Source organism: Chelonoidis abingdonii, chromosome 8 (genome assembly GCF_003597395.2).
Source record: "Chelonoidis abingdonii isolate Lonesome George chromosome 8, CheloAbing_2.0, whole genome shotgun sequence".
Lineage (NCBI taxonomy): Eukaryota > Metazoa > Chordata > Testudines > Testudinidae > Chelonoidis > Chelonoidis abingdonii.
Window position 1 is genome coordinate 34,143,863 of NC_133776.1, and position 25,263 is coordinate 34,169,125.

The 25,263-nt window shown below is 39.7% G+C and overlaps 1 protein-coding gene across 10 annotated transcripts in view; it reads left to right on the forward strand.

The window, feature by feature from the left end:
- TRIP12 (thyroid hormone receptor interactor 12) overlaps positions 1-25,263 on the forward strand; it is a 174,203-nt gene that overhangs the window by 100,771 nt on the left and 48,169 nt on the right. For 6 of the 10 annotated variants that reach the window (XM_032765634.2, XM_032765637.2, XM_032765638.2 and 3 more), the window contains 20 exons: positions 549-632; positions 2,185-2,280; positions 3,326-3,474; positions 5,796-5,831; positions 5,915-6,010; positions 10,676-10,768; positions 10,961-11,122; positions 13,719-13,787; positions 13,878-14,043; positions 14,853-14,970; positions 15,121-15,277; positions 16,140-16,293; positions 16,973-17,201; positions 18,025-18,143; positions 18,754-18,961; positions 20,027-20,127; positions 20,368-20,542; positions 21,128-21,269; positions 22,374-22,565; positions 23,694-23,845. In XM_032765634.2, coding sequence (XP_032621525.1) covers positions 549-632; positions 2,185-2,280; positions 3,326-3,474; positions 5,796-5,831; positions 5,915-6,010; positions 10,676-10,768; positions 10,961-11,122; positions 13,719-13,787; positions 13,878-14,043; positions 14,853-14,970; positions 15,121-15,277; positions 16,140-16,293; positions 16,973-17,201; positions 18,025-18,143; positions 18,754-18,961; positions 20,027-20,127; positions 20,368-20,542; positions 21,128-21,269; positions 22,374-22,565; positions 23,694-23,845 — 2,698 coding nt within the window. The remainder of the gene's footprint in view (positions 1-548; positions 633-2,184; positions 2,281-3,325; positions 3,475-5,795; positions 5,832-5,914; positions 6,011-10,675; positions 10,769-10,960; positions 11,123-13,718; positions 13,788-13,877; positions 14,044-14,852; positions 14,971-15,120; positions 15,278-16,139; positions 16,294-16,972; positions 17,202-18,024; positions 18,144-18,753; positions 18,962-20,026; positions 20,128-20,367; positions 20,543-21,127; positions 21,270-22,373; positions 22,566-23,693; positions 23,846-25,263) is intronic. The other 4 variants (XM_075068497.1, XM_075068498.1, XM_075068499.1 and 1 more) reach the window with 1 other exon arrangement.

Here is a 25,263-nt window from a genome sequence, read left to right on the forward strand (position 1 = left end):
ACTGTTCACAAAATTAGTGATATCCTCACACTGAAGGGTACCTTATTCCCCAAACAATCTCTGAAATAATTGCAGAATAACTTACTGTTCAGTATAAGCAACCAGCCCTAATTCAGCACATCAGTTTATTTCAATTCACCAACAAATATGTTGGCTTTTAGAAAAAAATCTTTAAAATGTTCAGGCTTGAAAATAAGGAATTGATTTGCTTCAGTGCAGTGTAACAAGTTGGATTACTTAAATTGAATTCACAGACTTTATGCAAGTATATCTGAAAGTTAAAATACCTGTTTCAGAAGTACAGTTAAGTTTTCTGTGCAAGTTATGATGGAGAAACCCTAGAACTTGTGTAGGTGTTGTCACTATTAATTTTTTGTAAGAATATCACTTAAATGAATCAAAGTTAAATACAGAGTATCTTAGAAGCCTAGTCCAATTGCTACTGAAGTCAGTAGCGGTTTAGTTATTGATTTAAATAGAAGCAGCATTGTGTCCATTTTGAAATAAATCTTAGGTCAATGTTACTCTAAAATATTTTCTTTCTTTAGCATCTAGTTCTGTTGCGGGGGCTGTAGGCATGACAACTTCTGGAGAAAGTGAGTCAGATGATTCTGAGATGGGAAGACTACAAGGTAAAACTCTTTTTACTAGGCTAGTATGGTGGGTTGATACTGTATATATGTACATGGTGTTAGAAAAACATTTATGCTGATATTTTTCTCTCTGCTGATACCCATTCAAAAAACCTACTATTTCATCTCCTTCCTGCCCTCCCTCACCGCTGGTGAACATACTGCTTTGCCTACTATAATTACGCATAATGTTGTAGGAAAAATTATGTTACAGTAGACACTCAAGAATTTGGCAGTACTAGAGCAGGTTGAACTTTGAGTGTCTTAACTCATATAGTACTACATGAGTTCTTTTTGCACTGGTTACTGATTTCCCAACCCATTAAACATACTCCACTTGTCTAAATACTTCTTAGATGAAACAGAACACTTAATATGGAAAACAGTTCATAAGCTTTTTTTATTCCTCAAATCTGAAAAGATGCCAATAATAGCTTTAGTTTATAAAACACTAGTGCAAGTTCAGTTAGGCCTACCACTCTTTCATGTATCTGCTCTTAGATAATGATGGAGTCATTTGCTTCTTCAACACCCACCTGTATTCCCAGGTTTTGACCAAATAAAATCCAGTTGTGCTAAAAATTATGCTTGCTTGATGCATGGGCTGCACAGAAATGCATGTCATTTCAGAAACTGATAACTTGGACAAAATTCTGAATTTAACTTGAAGTGTTTACAGAAGACAGGCAACAGTCTTCTACTGCATTGGTGCAAGGAATTGTGGTGATCGCTTCCTCTGCAAAAATAGATTTGGGGCAAAATTTTGGTTCCTTTATTCTTAAATGCTGGAAGAGTGGGGGAAAAGAGCAATGGTTTGCTTGCTAACGGTGCCTCCAGCATTAGTCAAATAATATTGATTGTTAATAGCTAACCACCCATTTGTAGCATTGATCAGCAAAGTTCAGACTTGCTGCAGTGAAAATGAGAAACGCCCCTCATCTGAAGTCAACTGTCCAGACAAGAAAAACAGGATGACTTAATATAAAATTAACAGATGTTCTGCTGCTTCCAAAAGTTTAAACTCTAGCAAGCTAGCTCCCCTAACAGTTCACAACTCCATTTGCCATGCTTTTCTCTCCAGTCAATAACATCTATTCCACTTCTCCTGTACAACTCTTGTTCTGCCCAATTCCCTTGTTTTTGCCATTCCGCTTTAACTTTTTTTACAATAGTTTTCATTCAGACTGAAACTAGAACCTACTATTTCTAGTATCAAAAAATATATAGATGTTTATGTTCATGTAAATACTTCAGAGAAACTGACTCCAAAATTCCTCCTGGCTCTTTAAAAAAACAAAACAAAAAGATGACTGTCTTTTCACAGCCTTGATTCACATTTGACTTAAAGCCACACTTGAGTAAAGGGCAACCTTTGGAGGACAAGTAGTTCACTTGTCTTTATTGGTGTTAGGAGAAATCCATTTAGTGTCATCTTTTCTTTTTTTTTCCCTGTGTTAAATCTTCAAAACTCTCACTTTATAAGTTCATGAAACTGAGTTACGTGGAAACTTTTTTTTTATGAAATGTTTAATATCCCGTGTTTTGCTTTTAGCTCTGTTAGAGGCTAGGGGTCTTCCTCCTCACCTATTTGGCCCTCTGGGTCCTCGGATGTCACAGCTTTTCCACAGGACAATTGGAAGTGGAGCTAGTAAGTAAACTATATCTTGTCTGACTTAATTCTGTCAGCAGCTTTGAGACTGGTTAAACTTGGCTACTAGTAAATCTAATGTCTACGTAAGGATTTAAATACAACTAATTTTTACGATTAAATCTAGTGAATAATGTTAGATAGTGTAAGGAACTCCAGCACACTAAAACTTAAGTTTCTTTCCTCACTTTCTCCATAGTTGTGGGACATTGGCTACCAGCGTTTAACTTTTTTTTTTTCTTTTTAAGAAGTGAAGTTTGGCTTAACGTCCTTTTTTTTTTTTCTTTTTTTTTTTTTTTTTTTTTAAGTATCATCTTGGTTTTTCAGGATTTAGTTTGGTTTATACATACTTCTCTAACAAGAAGAAACTATTAATTGAATTGAGACAAGGATTATTTTTATTTTTACAATGTCTGAAAAGCTATACTCAAGACTAGGTATTGAAAACTGTTGTGGTCATGGCATCCCTAGTGCACAATGATCAGATGAGCTTGAAATCATTTTAGAGGGATAAGTGTTTGAGCACCTCTTTGAAACACAGGTAAGTGCTGTCAGCAGGGACTACTAAGGACCAAATCCTACCCTCTTCTTACCTCCACTTCAGGATACCTACAGTGCAGCAGGCTGGGATGCTTACCTAGCAGTCAAAAGAACTAGGAGGCGACCCAGTTACCAGGCCTGCCAGCGCATCACACCAACAAGGGGATGTCGTCTGCCATCTAGTTCTTATGCTGTAGTGTATGTTCACTATCCCAGTAGTATGTGCTGCCTACTTCCTAAAGAAGAAATATTTACCACCCACCGCTGTAGCCATCCTGTCTTATGCTAGGTAGATTGTTTTAGTAATTTTAGCACAGTTGCTCCCATATGCTCACTTCAGCTGCCTGGCAAGGGAAGCTAAGAGCAGAATTTGACCCTTTTTTAAAAAAAAAAGGTGAAATCACAGAACACCCAGAAAGCAAACTTTCTGCTTGGTAAGATAAGTGATCAGAGCTTTTAATTACCCTAAATATTTACAAGTTATAACAGATCTTTACTTTCCTAGGTTCTAAAGCCCAACAGCTTCTTCAGGGGCTCCAAGCCACTGATGAAAGTCAGCAACTACAAGCAGTAATTGAGATGTGTCAGTTGTTGGTCATGGGGAATGAAGAAACATTAGGTGGATTTCCAGTCAAGAGTGTTGTACCAGCTTTGGTAAGGATCACATTTGTTGTTGTATTTCACATAGAAATATATTATTTAAACAATATAGCAAAAGGATTCAACAATAAAGTAGAAGTACTCTTGAAACTTCTAAATTTAAGAGGTATTTGGTAGTGTCTGGCTCATCTGGATTTAGAAATAGCATTAAAAGCTATTAAAATAGCATTAAAAGCTTATGATATCAACAAAATATTTTCACTTTCAACAATTTAATCAGATGGTAATCAGATGGTAGTTTAATTAACAAACTACTAAACCCCTCTCTTCAATTTTAGGTCCCATAGCTTCCACACTTCAATGCTAAATAGTAAAAGGGAAAAAAATCATATAGGTTAATCTTGTACTCCTACACATTTCTTTGGTAGCTGTGAGGCTCCTAATTGGAGTGTGAGGTGGCTGGAGAGAGAGAGGGCATTGTGCCCTTAAAGCAGGGTTGGATGAGGGGCAATGACTTTATGTAGTCAGTGTGGTGAGTACCCATTTTAGACTGGATCGGGGTAGTATTTGATACATAGAAACTTCGTAACATTCCATGTATGGATTGCACTGCAGAGGACTAGGAAGATACCTTGAATATAGAGGGTAAGCACACCCCACCCCCAATACCCAATCATAAATACATACGCTTTGACAGGCCACTACAGCAGTCTTCCTGGGTTTTAACATGTAGCAAGGTACACACAGACATATCTGTGTAAATGGATAGCTTTTCATTTACGTATTAGTACCCAGGAAGACTGCTGTGGTGCTCTGTCAGGGTATGTGTATGTATATGGGGTTTGCTTACCCTCTTTCATCTGGGGTGTGGCTGTGCCTGTGCCTCCCTCTCCACGCAACATGTCACTCAAAAGCAGAATGTCTTCTTTTGGGGTTTACTATTCTAATGCTTGTTATACGCACTTTGACTTCCATAGATTCCTCACTAGTCTACTAATACATCTTCTTCCCATATATGAGTGGTAATAGTCCTTCCATCCCTCAGTTGCAGGGGTTCTCCACAGCCTTTTGACTAGGATCTGTGAACAGTCCTTCCAGAAATCCTTGATAGTTGCTTGCAATCTTAGGCCTTCTTACATAGGCACCCTCAAGTCTCTCTTGCTCTCCTGGAAGAGTCTAGTGACCACAATTGTTCTCCTTCAGGACTCCCAGTAGTATACTCCATGCTGTCCTCCAAATCTACAGTAGCAATGTCTGTAAGCTATAAAAGTCAAGCCCTCAGTGTATCAGCAGGTGATCCTTGTGGACTTCAAGTCTCATATTTCCTAGCACTAAAGGGATTGTGGACCTATAACAGGTGTTAAGCTGCACCATGCTCTGTTATAGCGTGACTGCCATCTGTTATGATAGCACATGGGAATTCCAGTAAAACTGGGTCTTATTGCACTAGGCATTGTATAGACAAGTAACAAAGGCTATCCTTGCCCTAGAGAACTTTACAGTCTGGGTATCAAGACAGGCTGCAACAAGTGGACACGTGTGGAAGTTGGATTGAGATGGATACAGTACCAATAAAATTATTTTAGAATGAAAGTAGAAGTCACAGCTGCTTGTTCTCTTAACCAGAGCCAGAGAGGAGTGACTTCTCATACTGCTCACAAGAGGCAGAGTTCACAGAACTTTAAAAGTGGACAAGTTGGCAGCTTTATAAATTTCGATGGCATCTTTCCTATGCGTGTAGGTGACATGAGAGAAAACAAAAGTGCTTGAGAGAGAATTTTCTGTTGTAAACTTCTATTTCAGGTGTTTATCAGAGACTTAGTCACTCCCGAAATAATCTGTTTTTAAAGACATGGTCCAGAAGCAAAGTGTGTAGAAATCTGAATCATGAAGATAAAAGGGCTGTGCATGCATGTGTGTGTGCATGCACAGAACAAAAGGTGGTATTTCTAAAAACCATGAACATTCTTTATATTGACTGCATTGCATGGTCAGTGGGCTTTGTACATTTGGGTGAAGGGGGGATGGGACAGGACATCTAGAGCCAATAACCTGTAATGTGCAATACCAATCAAAAGCAGCTTCATCCATTTGAGCAGAAATATGTTTACTGTGTATTTTAAAGTTCTGTAGCATTCTCTGCTGTAGAAAGTGTATTTCTCCATTTAAATTGGTTTTTTGGACTCCTGTAACAGTTTTCATTAAATGCTATAGTAGCTGTTGTGACCGCTTCAAAAAGATCCAGTATCTTGGGTCAAACTGAACTAAAATAACTGGTTTTCAAAAACTTGTAGAATGTAAGAAAAATAATATCCTTGTGGTAACTTGTACCAAATTAGCAAATGAGTAATCAGTTCTGATTTTTTTCTTTATAGATAACATTGCTGCAGATGGAGCACAACTTTGATATTGTGAGTGACATGAGATATGAGCTATTTTTTTCCTGCCAACTTTAAGTTCTTTCCATCGTCTAATTTTTTTCTTTTTTTAATAGATGAACCATGCTTGTCGAGCCTTAACCTACATGATGGAAGCACTTCCCAGATCATCTGCTGTAGTGGTAGATGCAATTCCTGTCTTTTTGGAAAAGGTAGCAATAGTCATGTCCCTAAATACTTAAAATTAGTACACAAAACTTAAGAACAAGTGCTTACCTCTGAGTAATCCCCATAACTTTCCATCCACCCAAAAAAGTGCATTCTTCTTACTATAACATCATAATTAATCTAAAATGCATCAGAAGAAAGAAACTAGTCTTAAGTGTTATAAATCAGTGCCTGGTTTGGTTTATGGGAAACTCAATTACATTTCCAACTGACACGAGGAAATATCTATTTTTTAATTTGAATTCTGATTAAATCAGTTCACCATCACCTCCTTTTATGCTTAGACATAAGCAATCAGGTGTACAGTAAGATATTGTCTAGAGAGCTCCTTGATTTACAGGTCTGTCTTGTAGGTTTGCTAACTGAATGGAAAAGGGTAGTGGCTCAATCTTTGTTTTTGGGTTTCAGAAAGACTCTTAGTTTTAGACTACATTCCAGCCTGCTGGAGGCTTTTGTTTTATGGGTGTGGCTAGAAGTTTGGATGGCTGTGCTTCTAGCAAAAGGCATGCAGAGAAGGAAGTTAAGTTGTACTTGTGAAGCCTACAGTAAATTACTCCTGGGAAATTCTGCAGGACTGCTTGTCCACAGAACCTCCCCCCAACAGAATGCCCGTGCTTCACTGCAAAGGGAAGCTATGTGGGGTGAGAGAGGGAGAATAGGACTGTGTGCAATTCTGGGGGGGATATCCCCCCCATAAACAGAGGCAAATCATAGGGGGCACATGAGGATTCTTGCCACTGCGCGCCTCCCCCCACCCCCTTTTCTGCAAGCACAGAGCTGCCCAGCTGAAGGAGGCTACATCTCAGTTCCACTGACTGTAGCTGAATTCCGCCTCCTGGATCCTTGTGCCAGTTGTGCTCCCCTTCTGTGTGCTGGGAGCCTTACTGCTTTCTGTAGAACACTGAGTGCCTGTGGTGGGGCTGGTTAAGAGGCTGTGGAATGTGGGAGTGAGGGGAGAGGGGGGTGGGGGATGAGGTGAGGAAGAAAATGGGATAGAGTAATTGGGGCGGGGAGTGCATGTGGCATCCCCTCAGCAGCAGCTGGGGCTTCCCTGTTAAGCAGGCTCATCAAACCCTCACCCTGACCCTGACAAGCCTGACTCCTGCCCCACTGAGCCCCAGCCAGCGGCACCTGGACACCCCCTCCCCCGAACCAGGCTCCCATCTCCCCAGAACCCTCCTCTCACTGAGCCCTGCGCACCCGGACACCCCCACCTTGCTGAACCCCAACCACCTTCACCTCGATCCCCTGCAGAGTCCAATTGCCTCTGCATCTGGAATCCCACAATGAGCTCTTGTGCATCCAGATCTCCCGCTGAGCCACCTGTACCCAGATTGCCCCACACAGAAACTTTTCACCCCACACTTGGATTCCCTGACACTAAGCCCCTCCACACTTGGATCCTGTTGGGCTGAGCCTACCCACCCCCACCTGGTGTGCCTGGCCAGGGATGCTGGAACAATTTTTATAGTAGGGATGCTGAGAGCCATCGAAACAAATTGTAAACCCTGTATATAGTGGAAACACTATAATGTATAGTGCAGCACCCCCTGCACCTCTAGTTCCAGCACCTATGCGCCTGGCGCAGAGCGATGGCCCCAGGGTGATTCAGGAGCAGGCCCAGCCCTTGCACTGTGTCAGGGTTGGGTGCAGCCTCACTGGCGAGTCCCTGTACTGGGGGAGGTGGGGGCTTTGGAGTGATTTCCTACCTCGGTGCAACCAGTGCTCTGTGCTCCGTGCTCCCCACTGCCATGCTGGCGTCACATTTATTTATTGATGAATACATTTTGGGTTGCAGCTTTGTTTGTGTCATGATGACTTTGGACTCTGTAGCATGCAAGTCTTAGGTGAAACAATAACCTTTGTTTGTTAAAATTAATCTTGATGGCTCGAGCCATCGGTCCTCATATAGATTGTGCCAATCATAATATGTCTTCCATTCTTCTTATCCTGGCCTTCCTTCTTCATGTGGGGCGATAAATTTTTCCTATCTCTTTGGAGGTCAGCTGAGTGGTTATTTCGGTTTCCGTGGATACCACTTGGTAGTTGCTGCAGTCCATCAATTATCAGTAAGCCTAGCTATATCTCTGACCCCTTGCATTTTACTGTACCTGCTTTCAACAACAATGTCCTGCACTCCATTCTGCTGTCTGATCACTTCATTGGGCACTCAGTCATGGATTGAAATCTCCAGAATTCTTTTTTCCATCTGCCTCTCCATGACACAGTTGTTGCTCCTCTATCTGTGTCTGCACCCATGTTTCGCTCACGTACAACATTGCTGGCAGTACTGTTGAAGAGGTTGATGCGTGTTGCCTTGTTGGTTTTTCCTTGGAGGACATCCTGGATAGAATTGAATGTATGCGCCAACCAGCTTTCTTTGTTCACAAGAGTTTACACACCTGATTGTGACGCATGTTAATTTCTTGGCTCAAATAAGCATATAGCTAAAATTCTTCTATTTATTCCTCCTTGACTATTATTTGGGCCTTTCGGCAAGGCATCAGACCTCATAAATTTCATTTTAGAGCGGTTCATTTTCAGTCTGAATTGGCTGCTTTTTGTGTCGAGTTCTCCCAGCATTTTCTGTCATTCGATAGTGTTTTCAGCAATCAACATAATATCATCCATAATGTAGTCAGAGTTTCCTTCGTTCAGTAGTTTGATGTAGTTGTGTCAATGCCCTGCTCTGCAAGATCTTTCAGCATGGCACCGATGGCTAGGCTGTCAAACCCTTTCTCCTAGTCGATGAGGGCAATGCATACAGGGAACTTTGATTCTCTTGAGCACTCCAGTCGCTGGTTTATAGTGAAGATATGGTCCATTCTGCTGAAATTCCTTCGAAAACCTGCCTGCTCTTTTGGCTGCTGTCTGTCCAGACTGAGTCAGGTGGTTGTTGTTGTGTTTGATGAAGAGTTTGTAGACATGAGAGCAGGCATATTGGACAATAGTTCTTTAGATCTTCATGATTGCCCTTCTTGTACAACAAAATGTGTTGGACTCCTTCCAACTAAATGGTATTTTCTGTATTTCCAAGTAAGTGCTAAACCTCTGAGCAGGGGTTTCGCAGAGGTCTTGCCCTCCAGCTCTGATCATTTTGGTTGTCAGTCAGTTTTTTTCCGGAGCTTTCCTTCCTTCATTTGGTAAACTGCATGTCAAACATTGCTGACTAGGACCCAGCGTGTTCCAAGACCAACACTACAACAGACCAACAAGCACGTACTCCCGATTAAAATTAATAACTATATAGGAAATAAGGTTGCAAGGCAGATGTGTGAGGGTATGCACTTAAGTGTTAGGTTGTTGTTTAGTGGATTCCTTAACAATATTGGTTTCATTACAAAGTCCAACATTTTCTCTGGTTCCCAAAAGCTTTTAAAGCAGTTTTGCCATGGAACGGGTTTTAGAGCCCATTTGCTTTAGGAAAGCCCCTAAAATCAAACCTGAGTTTTTGAAGTCTCTTTGGGGGAAATAAAGTATTATGAAACTAGTTGTGACTTGAGTTTTGTTTCTCTAATTCACTGCGGAAATGTAAATATAGCTTCAAATGCTAAATATGTACTATATTACCTACAATTTGTAATACAAAGAAACACTTCAGTTACATTAGAACAGGGGTCTCAAACAAGCGGCCCACGGGTCTCTTCTGTGCGACCCACTAAGCTTCCTGTGCTCCCCTACCCCCACCCCCACCCCTCTGCCTACCTCCAGGCCAGGGATGGGCAAACTAGAGCCCATGGGCCGAATCCAGCCTGCAGGATTGCCCCCTGTGGCACTGTGAGCCTCGCGCCTCTCCCTTAAGCGGCTGTCAGCATGTCCCTTTGGGCCAGGGGAGGGGTAGGAGGCAGAGGGCTCCTGCGTTGCCTCGCTTCAAGGTACTACCCCCCACAGCTGCCATCGGCCGGGAACAGGGAACCATGACCAATGGGAGCTTCGTGGGAGGTACCTGGAGGAGGAGCAGCAGCGGAGCCCTATGCCCACCCCTGCTCCCCCAGGGGCTGTGGTTCCGGACACTTCCTGGCACTATGTGGGGCCAGGAGCCTGCCCTAGCCCCAATGTGTGTTGCTGCCACCCCAGAGCCGCTCTAGGTAAGCGGCACCGGGCCAGAGCTTGCACCCCTCCTGCACCCCAACTTCCTGCCCTGAGCCCGCTGCTGCACCCTAGTGACTGGGAAGGGGCAGCGTTGGGGTGGGAACTTTGGGAAAGGGGGTGGAAAGAGGCAGGGAAGGGGTGGGAAGAGGTGGGGCAGGGTTGGGGCCTCATGGAAGGGGTGGAGTGGGGGCGGGGCTGGGGGCAGTGAGGGTGTCAGTGATGTGGCCCTTGAGCCAATGCACTAGACCTCACGTGGCCCTTGTGGTCATTTGAGTTTGATACCCCTGCATTAGAAGTACATTTTTGGTTAAGATAATGAAATTTCCTAAAGAATCCAATGTATAAGGTAGAGTGTTAACTCAAACTCAGCTTTTATCTTATTTTGCATTGGAAAGTGATTAAAACATAAATTTTCTACTTTATGAAAGTAGTATGTTTAACTTAATAGGGTGGGAAGTATTAATAATGTAGATCAGAATTTTTATTTTTGTCAAGTCAGTTTTTAGAGACTTATATTTGTAAATGGTAACTCATTTAATTACTTTCTTTTTTTCTAGCTGCAAGTTATTCAGTGTATTGATGTGGCAGAGCAGGCACTGACTGCCCTGGAGATGTTATCACGCAGACATAGTAAAGCTATTCTGCAAGCAGTAAGTATTTTTCACTAATAGAAAGAAAAAGGATACTTGCTTGAAGTTTTTGTTTCCTCTTTTGATGGCTCCTAGACCACAAACTGGGTGGTGCACAAGTTCTTCCCAAAGAGTAATTAAAGCCCAGAAATTTCTGTCACTGTATTGCCACTGACAGAGAATACTTCTCTTTAACAGCTTTCTGTATTATAGGGTGGGTTGGCAGACTGTCTGCTGTATCTGGAGTTCTTCAGCATAAATGCCCAGAGGAATGCACTAGCTATTGCTGCCAACTGCTGCCAGAGCATCACACCTGATGAGTTTCACTTTGTTGCAGATTCTCTGCCACTGCTTACACAAAGGCTAACCCATCAGGTAAGAAGCCATTATAAAATATTGACTAGTCATTTTGACATGCTATGGAGGCATGAAGCTGTCTGTAGCTCTTAGTCTAAATTTTATACTTGTAATGTGTTGGGGCTCTTCCATCGCGTTGGCAAAGAACAAGAAGCAACTGACTAAATAGCATTAACTAAGTGCTATTTAAAATGACAAGAAGGGTGGAAGCAGGAAAACAAAACAAAACAAAAAACCCTGGAAGATTCTAGACCGATGTATTGCAAACTCTTATGGCTTCGTAATTATGTAAACTGCCAGCAGAATCCATAAAATATTAGTATTTAATTGATACATTGTCTCAAATCAGACTTAATATATCCTGTCAATGGAGATGGAGAAAACTTGTTTAGGCAGTCATTTACTGCAGGCAGGCACTTTCAGACAACAATGATCCTGAAATTGCAACTTGCTACTTTTTCCAGCCACATACAAAGTAGGATCCTAAAAGGAAATATGAAGCTGCGCAATGGATAATCTGTTTTGTGGGCACTGTTAAAAGTTCAATTAGTTTCTTCAGAATTTGATCCATGGTAAAAATTGGTGAATAGCTTTTACAAAACTACATATTCAGATTAATACATGTCTTACCCAGCTATAAACTTGATATCAGAAGCTTTTGTCTTTGAATGATTGCCCAATCAAATTTCATTTTTGATGTGCATGCAAGTAAAATCGGATTCTTTTGAACAGCAGTGTCATTTGGGCCCATGTCTACCCCTTGACTGCTCTATCTCTCTCTGTAGCTCAGGACATAAAGGGCAGGGCACCTGTAACCCATACTCAGTTCCTTCTTACCACCCATGGCTGCAAGAAAGAATTCTTTATAGTCCAAAGTTCCTTGCTCTTGGGGAGTATTTAGCATACTTCCCCCCTACTTTTAGGACATTTAATTAAGATTTTCTTTGGCAGATAGCTTTAGAAGTTTCAGGATAGAGTAATGTTTCTCCTCTACAAGGATCTATCCCCTGTCTTAGTTTATTCTCCCTTGTTTCAGGTATTTTTTTTATAGTGGTAAATTTATCAAACGCTGACCTTCCAAGTGGGCCTTTCTGTTAAATTTTGGCCAAGACAAATCCACCTTGACAGGTTGTAGCTCATTCCGCTAGGGTTCAGGCAGCCTCTGTGGTCTGCTTGGGTAACCTCCCCATATCAGAGAGATGAAGAGCACCAGTGTGGAGCTTCAGGCACTGATTGACAGGTGTAAGCTTCTGGGTTGCATCTTAGTTTTGGTAGGCTTCCACTTATCCATGTCCTAGCTCCACACCTGAAGAGAGAACAATCTACAGTTGACAGAAACTAAGGTTCTTTCAGATGTTGCATCCACACAGATTTCATGACCCGCTCTCCATCCCTACAGATAGGAGTCCTCCTTCAATGGGATTTTTATGATCTAAGGAACTTGGTGTAGGTTGTGGCCACTCTGCCCTTTAAGCCCTCCTGCTACAGGGAGCAAGAGGCTGCTCAGGGCACAGACATGGCCCCAGCAGATAGTGCTTTTCAAAAGAATCTGATCTTATGCTGATGGGGCGCACACACCCTGTGAGTGGAATCTGTATAAAAAAAATCTTGAACCACAGTTTTGCTGTAAGTTAAGTAACATTCATTCCAGTTGCTCTGACCTTGATCTCTCTAGGTTTGGCAGCATGTTAATTCTACTGATTACTTTCTTAATGAGGAGGATCAGTGTGAGTTAGTGTCCCTTTTTAAAAAAAAAAAAAAAATTCTTAAGTCTTGTAGCATTGAGGATTGTAAGTGTATAATGATGTGTGAATATAGTCAGTACTAAAACTTTATTGGGGTAATGGAATAATGTATGTATTGGCAAGAGGCATCTATAATTTGCAAAACCAATAATAACTCATGTCTTAATATTGTGCATATTAATGTTAACCTTAAATTACTAATTTTATACATATTGTAAGTATATGCCAGGTTATTTTTAAGATAGAAAAACTGGGGATGAGTTGCATGTAGGTGAGTGAGCAAAGAGGACTACCCGCACAAAAACCAGACGTTTGATTTTGGCATAATTTCAGCAATTTGGCAGAAGACGATTGGAGAAGCTATATATAGGAGCAACTTTGAAGCAAAACTACACAAACACTAGAAAACTGTTAAAGATTTTGGGAGAAGTGACGACTATTTTTTCCTGGGAAGCAGGATTGACCTCACACTGTGAGACTTCTGTCTTCTGTGGCATCTGTATATCTTCGCTGCTTAAATTTTTTAACTTTTTAGCATTAAGGCTATTCTAGGTTTTCCACTTTTTGAGAATTTGTGTGACTATATTAAACTTGTATTTTGGAATCTAAAATGGAGTAACTCTCTTGGGTTCAATTGATAGTCTTACAGGGTAACCCATACCAAGAAATCTGTTTGGGGAAGATGTTCTTAGGATAAAGAATTTGAGCATTAGTTTATCACTTCTAGATTGGAAGCTACTACAAGTAGGGTTTCAGTGATGGGTTTTGTAGGAGGAAGGGGTCTTCGTGCAGAATCATATCCAATACAGGCTCTAGAATATCTTTCAATGTGGTGAGTTGTTGGTTTTTTGTTTTTTGTTTTTTTATAGGACAAAAAGTCAGTAGAAAGCACTTGTCTCTGTTTTGCACGGCTAGTGGACAACTTCCAACATGAGGAGGTAAGTAGTTTCTCTTGTACTTTTTAAAAAAATGTTTTTAGTCAGAATAGAATTTTCTAAATACTCTGCTTTTCCTTTTTTTCCTTTAAGAATTTGCTTCAGCAGGTTGCCTCTAAGGATTTGCTCACAAATATTCAGCAACTCTTGGTAGTGACTCCTCCCATCCTGAGCTCGGGAATGTTCATCATGGTGGTGCGCATGTTTTCCTTAATGTGCTCCAATTGTCCTACACTAGCAGTTCAACTTATGAAGCAAAGTAAGTGCATGTGTTCTTCCTGTACTTCCACATCCTTTTTTTTTGGCATGGTAGTTTTATTAGAATGGGAGCCATAGTGTCAACAAATGTTGTTGTTAAACACTCCATAATCTATAATATACCACACTTGCCTATAGAAATATGTGGAATAAGGGAAAAGCAATAGTGACACAATATTTTGACTGGGATACAAAGTTTGGTTTGCAGTGTAATTAGATGGAGAATTCAATTCTTTTTATCTTCAACTTTCAACTGTCACTGGAGGTTTAAACTAGTTTTGAGTCAATACTATTACTTAAACTAATTCCATCAGAACATTACTACAAGTAATTGTTGCAATTACGTTTATTGGGTGGGAAAGTTTGCATTAAATAAGCACTGTTCTTAAGAAATGCTGTGAAAGAACATCAGTGTCATTGTGCTGTTGTCTGCAGTTCTGGCTTAAGACATTCTTTCCCCTGTGCTGATTGGCTTTTATTCCAACTTCCCCCTCCCCTTTCTAACCTCAGCCTCAGTATTCTACATTTCCCCTCCTTCCTTCTCTATCCTTATCCCCATCTCCTCCTTATCAGTCTTCCCTCTCGTACATTCTTTCTGTTTAGCTAAACTCCCAGTAACTTTTTTTTTTTTTTAAAGGCACTTGCGAACCATCACTGTATGTTCTATCCCTTTTCCCTACCCTTTTGTCTTCTAGTTAGACTGTAAGCTCTTTAGGGTGGGAACGGTCTATTCTGTGCAGTGTCGGTCACATTAGGGCACTATCCTCTGACCCCGGGACAATACTGTACAATAAAACAATTGTTTTAAAGATATTGCAGAAACACTTCACTTCCTTCTTTGTGGAGCCTCAAATGGGAGTTGTCAAGAGCAAATTGATCTTGTTCCACGAAGTCCTCAAGAACTTTATGAGCTTACTTCTCTTATATGGTAAGTCTGTTACACAATCCAATTTTTCAAGTTCGATTGACATACTAATTTCATGATTACTGAAATGAAGGCTAATAGTTTTCAAACTACTAATACGGGTACATAAGAAAAAATCAGTGTTGCCAAAAGTTGATTTGATGATCTTTTCAGTGAACTGATGCCTTGCCTGCCTAAAGAAGGAATCTTTGCTGTTGATACTATGCTAAAGAAAGGAAATGCACAAAACACAGATGGGGCAATTTGGCAGTGGCGAGATGACAGGGGTCTCTGGCATCCCTACAACAGGATTGATAGCCGGATAATTGAGGTAGTATTTCAAGCATACGTTTTAAGTATATCCGTTGGTGTACAGGTTTGATTGCTGCTTCACTTCTTCTCCATCCTTGTTGTAAAACTGTACCCTGGCTACTATAAGTGCTAACTTTATCACAGCTTAATACTTGAAATGTGAAACTAAATGCTTGATTATGCAGTATTTCTGTATTCCTTCAAAACTGGGTGAATTATTAAACATCTAATCAGCTACTTGTATAATACGTTTATCAGAACCTTGCATTTTTGCACTTCTGATTTAAGAGCTCTCTCACTCTGGGAATCTCTTAATCTTGCTGTCCACAGAGCAGTCAGAATACTCTGAATTTTCACTTCGGCAGAACCTAAAGGCCTCAGCTGAGACCCTTATTTTGTACTGAGAGCTATTTAGTAACCAAAGGTGGTGCAGACAGTGCCTTTTAGGATTTTGAGGTGAGGCATCCAAGCTCTTAACTCTCATTTGCCTTGAGATATGAAATCCTGAGGTTGGATACAAATGACTTTTATCCAGAATGCACAAGGACATGATCAAATCATTGGAGAGTCTCAAAAGGTATCTCATCCCAACTGCTAACTACTGTTTATGGGAGTCATAGCTCCTTTATGGAGCAAGGCAGAGTAGGATGATTCAACTCTCATTTTTAAACGTCAAACAGTTTTCTGAAAGTCTTCTAACATGCTTATGTATCTGTCAGACAATTTCTAAGCAAGATATTCAGCACACTGTAAAATGGGACATAGCACTCTGTTTTATTTCCCATCCCTTGTGGGACATGAGGTTATTTTATAAAATGACCTCCTTACCGGTCAGTATTTTTATTTTTAAATTGCTTCATTTTGTGTTTGTTCATTCTCAGGCAGCTCATCAGGTTGGGGAGGATGAGATAAGTCTGTCTACCCTGGGGCGTGTTTATACTATTGACTTCAATTCTATGCAGCAAATCAATGAAGACACTGGAACAGCACGTGCCATTCAGAGAAAACCTAACCCGTTAGCCAATAGTAATACCAGTAAGTACTGCTTTTTAATTATCCTGCATCTCTGTCTGTCTCTTATTTATACTATATTGCTCAATGTGCTGTCTGTTTTCTCAGCTGATCAGAATTGTATGTTTTTGAATTTGGGACTTCAAACTTTATTTTGATTACTTGAGTCAAGGGTACGTTTAAGCCGGAGGTGAATTATTGACTAAAATGTCTTAACAAATCACAATATTAATTCCATAAACTGGAAGTTGTTCCAGAAATTTTTTTAATCAGCTGCTTTGTGTCAATTGGCAAACTTGAGGTTGGAATAGATTATTGTCCCCTGCCACTTTCTGAAGTATATACCATTTTCTTAAAGCGAGTAGTCTTAGATGAGGATAGTAAACTTTCTTTAAACATCTAAATTCTGAAGACTTGCTTTGCTTTACTCCTTTACTTCAAAAACTTATTGTAAGAAAAAAATATTGATGTAAACTCCCAACAGTATCTTTCAAGAGTAGAATACTATGATGGATACCTTCTTATAAATGTTAGATCCACCAGAAGTGTCATGTATCTGTTAAAACAACTTTATTCTCTTGTTCTGAATTTAAATAGCGATTAAATTTACCACTTCAGTTTAGAAAACCAGAGGCAAATGCCAGAGTGAAAATGAAGTGAACTGCACAGTGACTCAGTTTGTCCAATCTGTGTTCTTTTCTAGGTGGACATTCAGAATTAAAGAAGGATGATGCTCGAGCACAGCTAATGAAAGAGGACCCAGAATTGGCTAAATCCTTTATTAAAACATTGTTTGGTGTTCTTTATGAAGTGTACAGCTCTTCCGCTGGACCTGCTGTTAGACACAAGTGCCTTAGAGCAATTCTTAGGATAATTTATTTTGCTGATGCTGAACTTCTGAAGGATGTACTGAAAAATCATGCTGTTTCAAGGTGGGTTTCTCTGTGCTTGTGAACGAACCTTTTTAAAAAACGCTTGGGCGTTAACCTTATTTCTCAAAAGTGCTGAGATGAGAACAAAGCAGTTCATATTGACCTGTTGCTGGTCAGCACTTCTGAAAATCAAACGGTGTCTAAATATGCTTTTAGGAGCTCAACTGTAGACATATATTCTTTTTTTTTAAAAATCTTAACCAAAGAATCACTTTGGATAGATTCTAGTTACACTGCCTGTAATAGTCAAATAGTGATGTCAAGCGTTTCCTCAGTTTCTAAAACTAAAATATTGTGCCAACTTACCTACAAATTTAGTGACAGATTAACTCTAGTATTCTGATGGTGCAGACAGTAAAAGAGGACCCTTATAGCATAAGATGTATAAGATGAGTTGATGGTAGCACAAAGCAGCCCCAACTTGGTACCCTAGGAATGGGTTTAGGGACCAGAGCAGCCTAATATGTGAGGAGGCAATGCACTGAATTAGCAGCTCTTCATGGAAATTAAACTTCTTCAGGGACCACTTCCTGCCTGTGAGATGAATCTTTTTTCTAATTCCCACCACCGCCAACATGTATGCGTTTGTGCACATGCCTGACTAAGCATAGGGATATAGCTGGTTAAGGGAACTGTAAGTTACACCACACTTGCCACCAGCTTTTTTAATATTTTTATGTAAAAATAAAAGGTGTGATACAGGGGTTTGCATTTGACTTGGCTACTCTTTATATTTTTAGAGGATCTAACTTAATAAATAAGGTTTATTTTAAAAAGATTTGAGAAATCAAACTTTTTTTAAAGCAGACATTTTCTTTTTTAGTCATATTGCCTCCATGCTGTCAAGTCAAGACCTTAAGATAGTAGTTGGAGCCCTTCAGATGGCAGAGATCTTAATGCAAAAATTACCTGACATTTTTAGTGTTTACTTCAGAAGAGAAGGTAAATGTACTTTTTTTATTATTTACTCTTAATCTGAGGTAATAAGCAAAATTCTAATGCATGTTTCTTAGACATGAATTGAGAGCTTACACAATTAAACTGTAAATTAGACCTCTACCATGTGCAAGAAATGGAGGTTACTATAAAAATAATATAAGGAGAAATCCATGCAAATTATTCCTTAGCCGTATGACTGAAAAGAAGGTAATCAACCTTTTCTTGGCATTTAAATGCTTGTTTTTCTGAAAGCTTTTCAAATTAGTTTTAGAGACTTATTTAAAAATAAGTCTGCTTGCTTCAAACCTTTTAAGAATACTTGTCAAAATTATATTGCCTATGCTTTATTTGGTTATACCAAGTAATCATATTTTTAAAAGTCTGGATTTCCTGCCAGTCTACTGATGTTCTCTGCCATTCCTATGACATTTTGACACTGATTTTCTTTTTGGATATCTTGACTAGTACAGTAACCATAAACTTTCTATGACGTTTAAGGGATACTTTCAAAATACTGTTGAATAGTCATTAGGGGAGGGGGGTACATATCGATATTTGCAAGAGTTGCATGTCTAAAGATTAGCATAAACGCTTTGTTTTTAACTTTGGAAAGGGGTGATGCACCAAGTGAAAAATCTAGCAGAGTCTGAGGCTCTGCTGACGAGCCCACCAAAAGCATGCACTAATGGATCAGGAACGCTGGGTACCACTACAACAATAAGCACTGGGACAGCCACCTCTGCCAGTAATGCAACTGCAGATTTGGGGTCTCCCAGCTTACAACACAGCCGGGAAGACTCTCTGGATCTGAGTCCACAGGGGTAAGTGTTCAGTTTGTGTTTTTGTTTGAAGAAGGCCTGATTCTGAGAGTCAGTGACCCATAACTCTGACTGCAATGGCAGTTGTGTTGCTCAGAATCATTAAAGATCAAGCTGAAAGCTATTAATATTTTATGAACCCCTAAGGCAAGAACGCTATAGTGCTTTATGGCTATAGTCCATAGTTAAGTAAATATCACACTGTGATCAGTCACACAATCAAGATTTTCGGTCTTAAATTTATTTTTGTTCACATAACACACAATTTTTCAAGATTAGATAATCAAGAGCTCCTATTACCTGTGTATAGAAAAAAGTAATATTTACTCAAGTTTCCTGTATTATTTTACCAACACTTTGAAAATCCTGGAAAAAAGTGTTTTGACTTTGGCTGCTGCAGCAGCAATGTACTTCAATTTAGTGTATTGCATTAAGGAAGTAAAATTTCATAATGTTCAAGTTGTCACTTGTCAATTTTCTTTTAAGTGTATTAAATGTGATTAGCTACCTGAAAAATCTTGTTGTAAAGAGATGCAACACACCTTAGCATTGCATAGTTTGAGAGACCAGAAGATGCCGAAAGCAGGAGGGCTGCTGTTCCATTTTGAGTAGTGTTGACAAGCTCTAAAGGAATGGTTGGTGCCTTTTTGAAGGTGGCAAGGAGGGAAAGAAACAGAAAAGGGGAATCCTTGTGAAAAAACTTGCTTTAATGCTTAGTAAAACTTGTAAATGTCTGGCAATAGATTATTTTGTTTAATTTTTAATATTAAAGGTTTAAATACATTGGCACATTAAAATAGGAAAGGTGACATAAGTCTGCCTGTTAATTCATAACGCCACCAAATAGACTTGGAAGTGCAATGTTTAAGTTCCTAGTCATTCAAAAACTGGGAATATTGATCCTAAACTAAGTGAATGGTAAGCTGCCATTCTGTGGGTGCCCAAAGATCAGCAGTTAGATGTTTCATGGTTGTTACGTAACATTCAGATTTGGGTTTTTTTAAAAAAAAAGCCCATTCTATTGAAGTAAAAAGTAGATGTAATCTGGTTATTTTTAACTTTTGACAGCCGACTAAGTGATGTTTTAAAGAGAAAACGACTGCCAAAACGTGGGCCCAGAAGGCCAAAGTATTCACCTCCAAGAGATGATGACAAAGTAGACAATCAAGGTAAATTAGTTTTAGAATAGACTGCAAAGTAGTCCATAAAGACTATTGGATAAATGAAAAGACATGCATTGTGCGCACTAATCACTTTTTTAAAAACAAAACAGTCTCAAATATTTAATGTGTACTAAATACTTCTGACAGCATAACAGAGGATTCTTGGAAACTTGAGTATCTCTGAATGTGGTTTTTTTATTTTAATTCTATCCTATTCCTTTTCTCTCCCCTCACTCCCCCCACAAGCTAAAAGCCCTACAACTACTCAGTCTCCTAAATCTTCCTTCTTGGCAAGCTTGAATCCTAAAACTTGGGGGAGATTAAGCACACAGTCTAATAGCAACAACATTGAACCAGCACGCACAGCAGGAGTCAGTGGTCTTGCGAGGGCTGCCTCAAAGGACACCATATCCAACAACAGGTAACGTAATACATTCTGTTCTAAGAAGTAAAACTCTGTTCAGTAAGGATTAAATCAAACTACTTTAAAACAATGTTATTTGATGCCCTGAATTTCAGCAGTTAGCCTCTTTGAGTGAATGCTGAGAGCAAGCAGTGGAGTCGTGTGTGGGAGCGGAAGAAAATAAGATGGGGAAGAGAACCTAGGGAGAAAAATTTTAAGGTAGAGAAGAAGGGGAGGGAAAGGAAGCAGAGTAGAAATTGAAAGAGAATAGGTAGGAAAGATTGGAAAATTTAGACTGGGGAGATGGGAGGACTGGGGGGAAAAGAACTGTGATATGGAGAAAATAGAAGCCATGGGAGAGCTTTCTAGCATCCCACAGGTTTGGCCTGGAGAGAAGGAGCATTTTATTGTGGTCAGAGATCGCATACATGGGAATTGGTGCTTCCCATCTTCCCTAAGCATTACTTGTATATCATCTGAAAACTTGTTACACTTGCTTTGCTGTGTGTGTGTAAACTTAGTGTGCAAATGTTAAATGTGGCATGCATTTATCAGCTTATAAGAATAATAATAATAAGCTTATTCTTATATTCTTTCTTGCAGAGAGAAAATTAAGGGTTGGATTAAGGAACAAGCCCATAAATTTGTGGAACGTTATTTTAACTCTGAGAACATGGATGGAAGCAATCCTGCACTAAATGTATTACAGAGACTTTGCACTGCAACTGAACAACTCAACCTCCAGGTTAGAAATGGAAACTTGATTTGGAAGGGGGTTTTGGAGGCAATGAAAAGGATTAAGTGGGAAAAGAATTGCTATGCTCATAAGGAAGTACTTATTAGTTTCTCTAGATAGTGTCTCAAACATCATCCTAGTTATGCTATCCAAGAGCCATCACCTTGAAACAAAGGAGTTTTAATACCTAACTAAAGGTGCAGCAGTACTACTTGAGAAACTTAATGTATCTAAAAACCTTACTTCTGTATAAGTTCTTAAGTGACTTAACTTTCATTTCTAATTCTTATTTTTCCCCTCTAGTGATTTTTCAAATAGCACTTTTTCAGTTATTAAAATTCCTATAGTTAAATGGCTGTAAAGCACTATTAAATTTCTCTCAGATCAATTTTTTTGAAAATTTCGTAGTAGAATCTGCGGCTTGATTAGGACTTCAGAGAGATGAGTGTGAAAGCTTGGCATTTTCTTGAAGAGGTAGTAGTACTCATTCATCCTGGCCAAATTTAGGATCCACTCAGAAATTGGATTCTAGTTTTAGAACAGAACAACTCCTGTGCTATACATGTCTTGTATTTGTCTCTTTGACAGCCTTAAAAGCAAGGCAGCTGTTACAGTTGAGGTTCTTGCTGGACAGTATGGCACAGGCTTCAAGTTAATTTAAAATCCACACACACTTAAACTGGAAATGGTGATCTACACAGCATGGTGGGGGAAAATGTTATGAAATGTATAACATTAAATATCTTTCCTTTGTAGTTTGCAAAAACACAGCAGCAGCTTGTATAACTTCTTTGTATCAGTGGCTCCTTTTTCTAAATGAGACAAACTGCGATCTCGTTACTTGTAACAATATTTAGTAAATCTAAGATTTCTCACTTAAATCATAGAAATTACTTTCCTGTGTTTTCAGTTCACTTACTTAGTACAGAATTGTCAGCGCTTTGCCTGTAGTAAGTTTCACAGTTATCCATCATTATTTCCCCTTTTTGTGTAGGTCTTCCATTCAGCAGCAGGAAAATGTAAATAAAATCACTGTTTTGGGCAATACTAATTGTGGGTGTTCTGCTGAGGGTACTCAAGTACAGAACCTTACCCTAATACACTTTCTTTCAGGTGGATGGTGGAGCTGAGTGCCTTGTAGAAATCCGTAGCATAGTCTCTGAGTCTGATGTCTCCTCATTCGAAATCCAGCACAGTGGGTTTGTTAAACAGCTGCTGCTTTACTTGACATCTAAAAGTGAAAAAGATGCTGTAAGCAGGGATGTCAGATTAAAAAGGTTCCTTCATGTGTTTTTTTCTTCTCCAGTAAGTTCAATGTATTTTTCATTTTAGTGTTTTTACGTAGTGAGCAGTATACATCTTCTTTATGATTGTTTGTGGTCCAGCAACCTCCCTACCTTCAGAGCATGAGTGCCTCATTGGCATTTTACTAATATGACAACCTTAATTTAAAAAAAAACTGTTCCGCTCTGATACAGACTGTACTCATTGGGGAAGCACACAACAGGTGATAAGATTTTCCAGAATGGTCAGCTGCCTCGGGGGAGACAGAGAGAGCCACTGGATAAGATGCACATAATGGAGAGTGGGGGACATTCAGTCAATAGCAATTGACTGTTTCTGTTAATTTCTCTTGGGAGTAATGTAAGCGATTTGGTTTAGCTCATCAAGGAAAAGCACAATTGAAAGATGAAAATGTGCCAGAATAATCTGAAATTTCCATTAAACTTAATGCCCATAGCTAAAAGGGTGGGAATATTTTAAATATGTAAGGTTGTTACTGGGTTCTAGTAAACTTAGAAGTAAAGGTGTCATTCTGTGTAGCAAATCGTTTGGCAGTCTTGGTTACCTTTGTGTCAACCATTAAGTCATCTTAATAGTGTAGAAATTTCAAGAGACACTGCATTTAAAAAAAAAATCTTAATTGTTACATTGTTTCAGAATGCATAAGATCTTCTTTTTAAGACCTAGTATGGCCAATTTTATTTCAGTCTTCAATATCAAATGAAGGACACTTGGAAGAGCATGTCTATAGAAAACTCTGTATACTTTAGCATCTGATCAGTATTTATAGTAAGGCAAATCCAAAAAGCTTAACAGTCTCTGTTTTTAGCAGTTGTCCACGTGAACCAGTCTGTGCAATAATTTGTAAAGCCCATTGTCTAAACATATTTAAATTGTGAATTTTTTTCTTTTTTAAAAATAAAAGTGACAATGTGGTGTTCTGGAAACACAGTAAAGAGAACCTGGTAGTAACAAATAATTAGAGATAAGTATTGCTGTCAGTTTTTGCACTTAGCAACTGTAGAGAACACTGGTGCATTAATAGCTGAAGCAAATTATTTTGCATAAGAATATGGCTAAACTAACACATTAACGTTCACAAGCTGTTCAATAGAAAATATTACTAAAAAATGTTACCTTCAACTTCAGCCTCCTGAAGAAGACTCTCTTGGAAGATTAGAGCCAGTAGGAAATGCACCCTTGTTGGCATTAGTCCACAAAATGAACAACTGTCTCAGTCAAATGGAGCAGTTTCCTGTCAAAGTGCATGATTTTCCAAGTGGAAATGGAACAGGGAGCAGGTAAGGATTAATGCTCAGGTAACCCCTTTTTGCTGGAAGTTGCTAGTTTCTAGCACTTGTCCCAATGCTGGTAAAGTTTCAAGAGGTAACAAAAAGCTGTGGCCTCTTTAAAAGAAAAAGAGAGCAATTATGCAGCTGGCATTTGTCTTCAACTAATAGTTGTAAATATAACCATAGTGAGTGAGCATTGAACCTGGAATCTCAAGAAGACTATTTTAAAATATAAATTATAGGTGGAGGTGCATAATACTTACATGCAAACTTTTAAACTGAAACTCTTGAAACTTGCTTTGTTTCCTATGTAAAAACTTGGCATGTTCATGAATTAATTCTCTTAAGCCTAAACTGAAGATTAGTCAGAGAAAATGGATTTACTGCTATGTGATAAATCAATATTTTTCTTCAAGTGCTGGTCCCAATGAGTATTCCACCGTGGGTACATGTGCTCAGGAGCTGGAGAGTTCTGAAAGCACTGTTGGGTGGTCTGCACATCTGCCATGACTTGTCTCATGCCTCCAACCAATGAGAGAGAGGGAGGAGCAGGACGGACCCATTGTGTCTCCAGTTCCTTCTCACTTCTGCATGATCTGGGGCAGAACCACTGGTGTGCCAAACTTCAGCTTTATCTCTAAAACTCTAGAATATAAAAACTATTTACGTCTATCTAAGTATCTTTTTAAATATTTTGTTTTTGTTTTAGTGTTTGAGTGAGGTTAGTCCATTTCCCTGACCTGGTGAGCACACCTCTCCCTCCCTCCCTCCCTCCTACCTTGTTTGGGTACTGAACTATGCCCACGAGTCCAGGCATCAAAATTTGTGCTTCCTGCCTACCGTTCTTCTCAATCAGCAGTTACCACCAATGCTGCTTGTACTGCTTTGGGGAAGCCCATGTCATATCAAGGCTCAGTATTTGCCATTTGTTCCTGTGCCCAGGAAGGGCAAGAGCTTTGCCTTAGGAAGCATATAATGTAAAAGGCTATGAGGCCACAATCTGACCATGTTGGGGGATCAGTCCCCATACATCAGTCTGACTCAACAAGGTGTGCACCTCCTGCCACAAGATCCAGATCAGAAGTGAAGGAATCTACTCACGTAGATCCCTCGGCAGGGTCTTGTCAGGAGAGCAGGGCATGTTCTCGTAACATAAGTCTAAGTCTTATTCCAAATCCATGTTGAAAAAATCTGATCCAGCCCTGCAAAAATCAAACACTAGCTCAGCCCAAGAGAATTGAGTATGCCCTAAGCCTTGGAGATCTGATAAGAGAGCCCACAACTCTAGGGCTCCATCAGCACTGGTTCACAGTCTGGCAGTACTGGTGCCTCCAGCACTTTTCTAGCACAAACCCCAGGATGCACTGGCACTGACAGACAGATAGCCGAGAGCACTGATCACCCATGGTTCCATCTTTGTCTCCAGT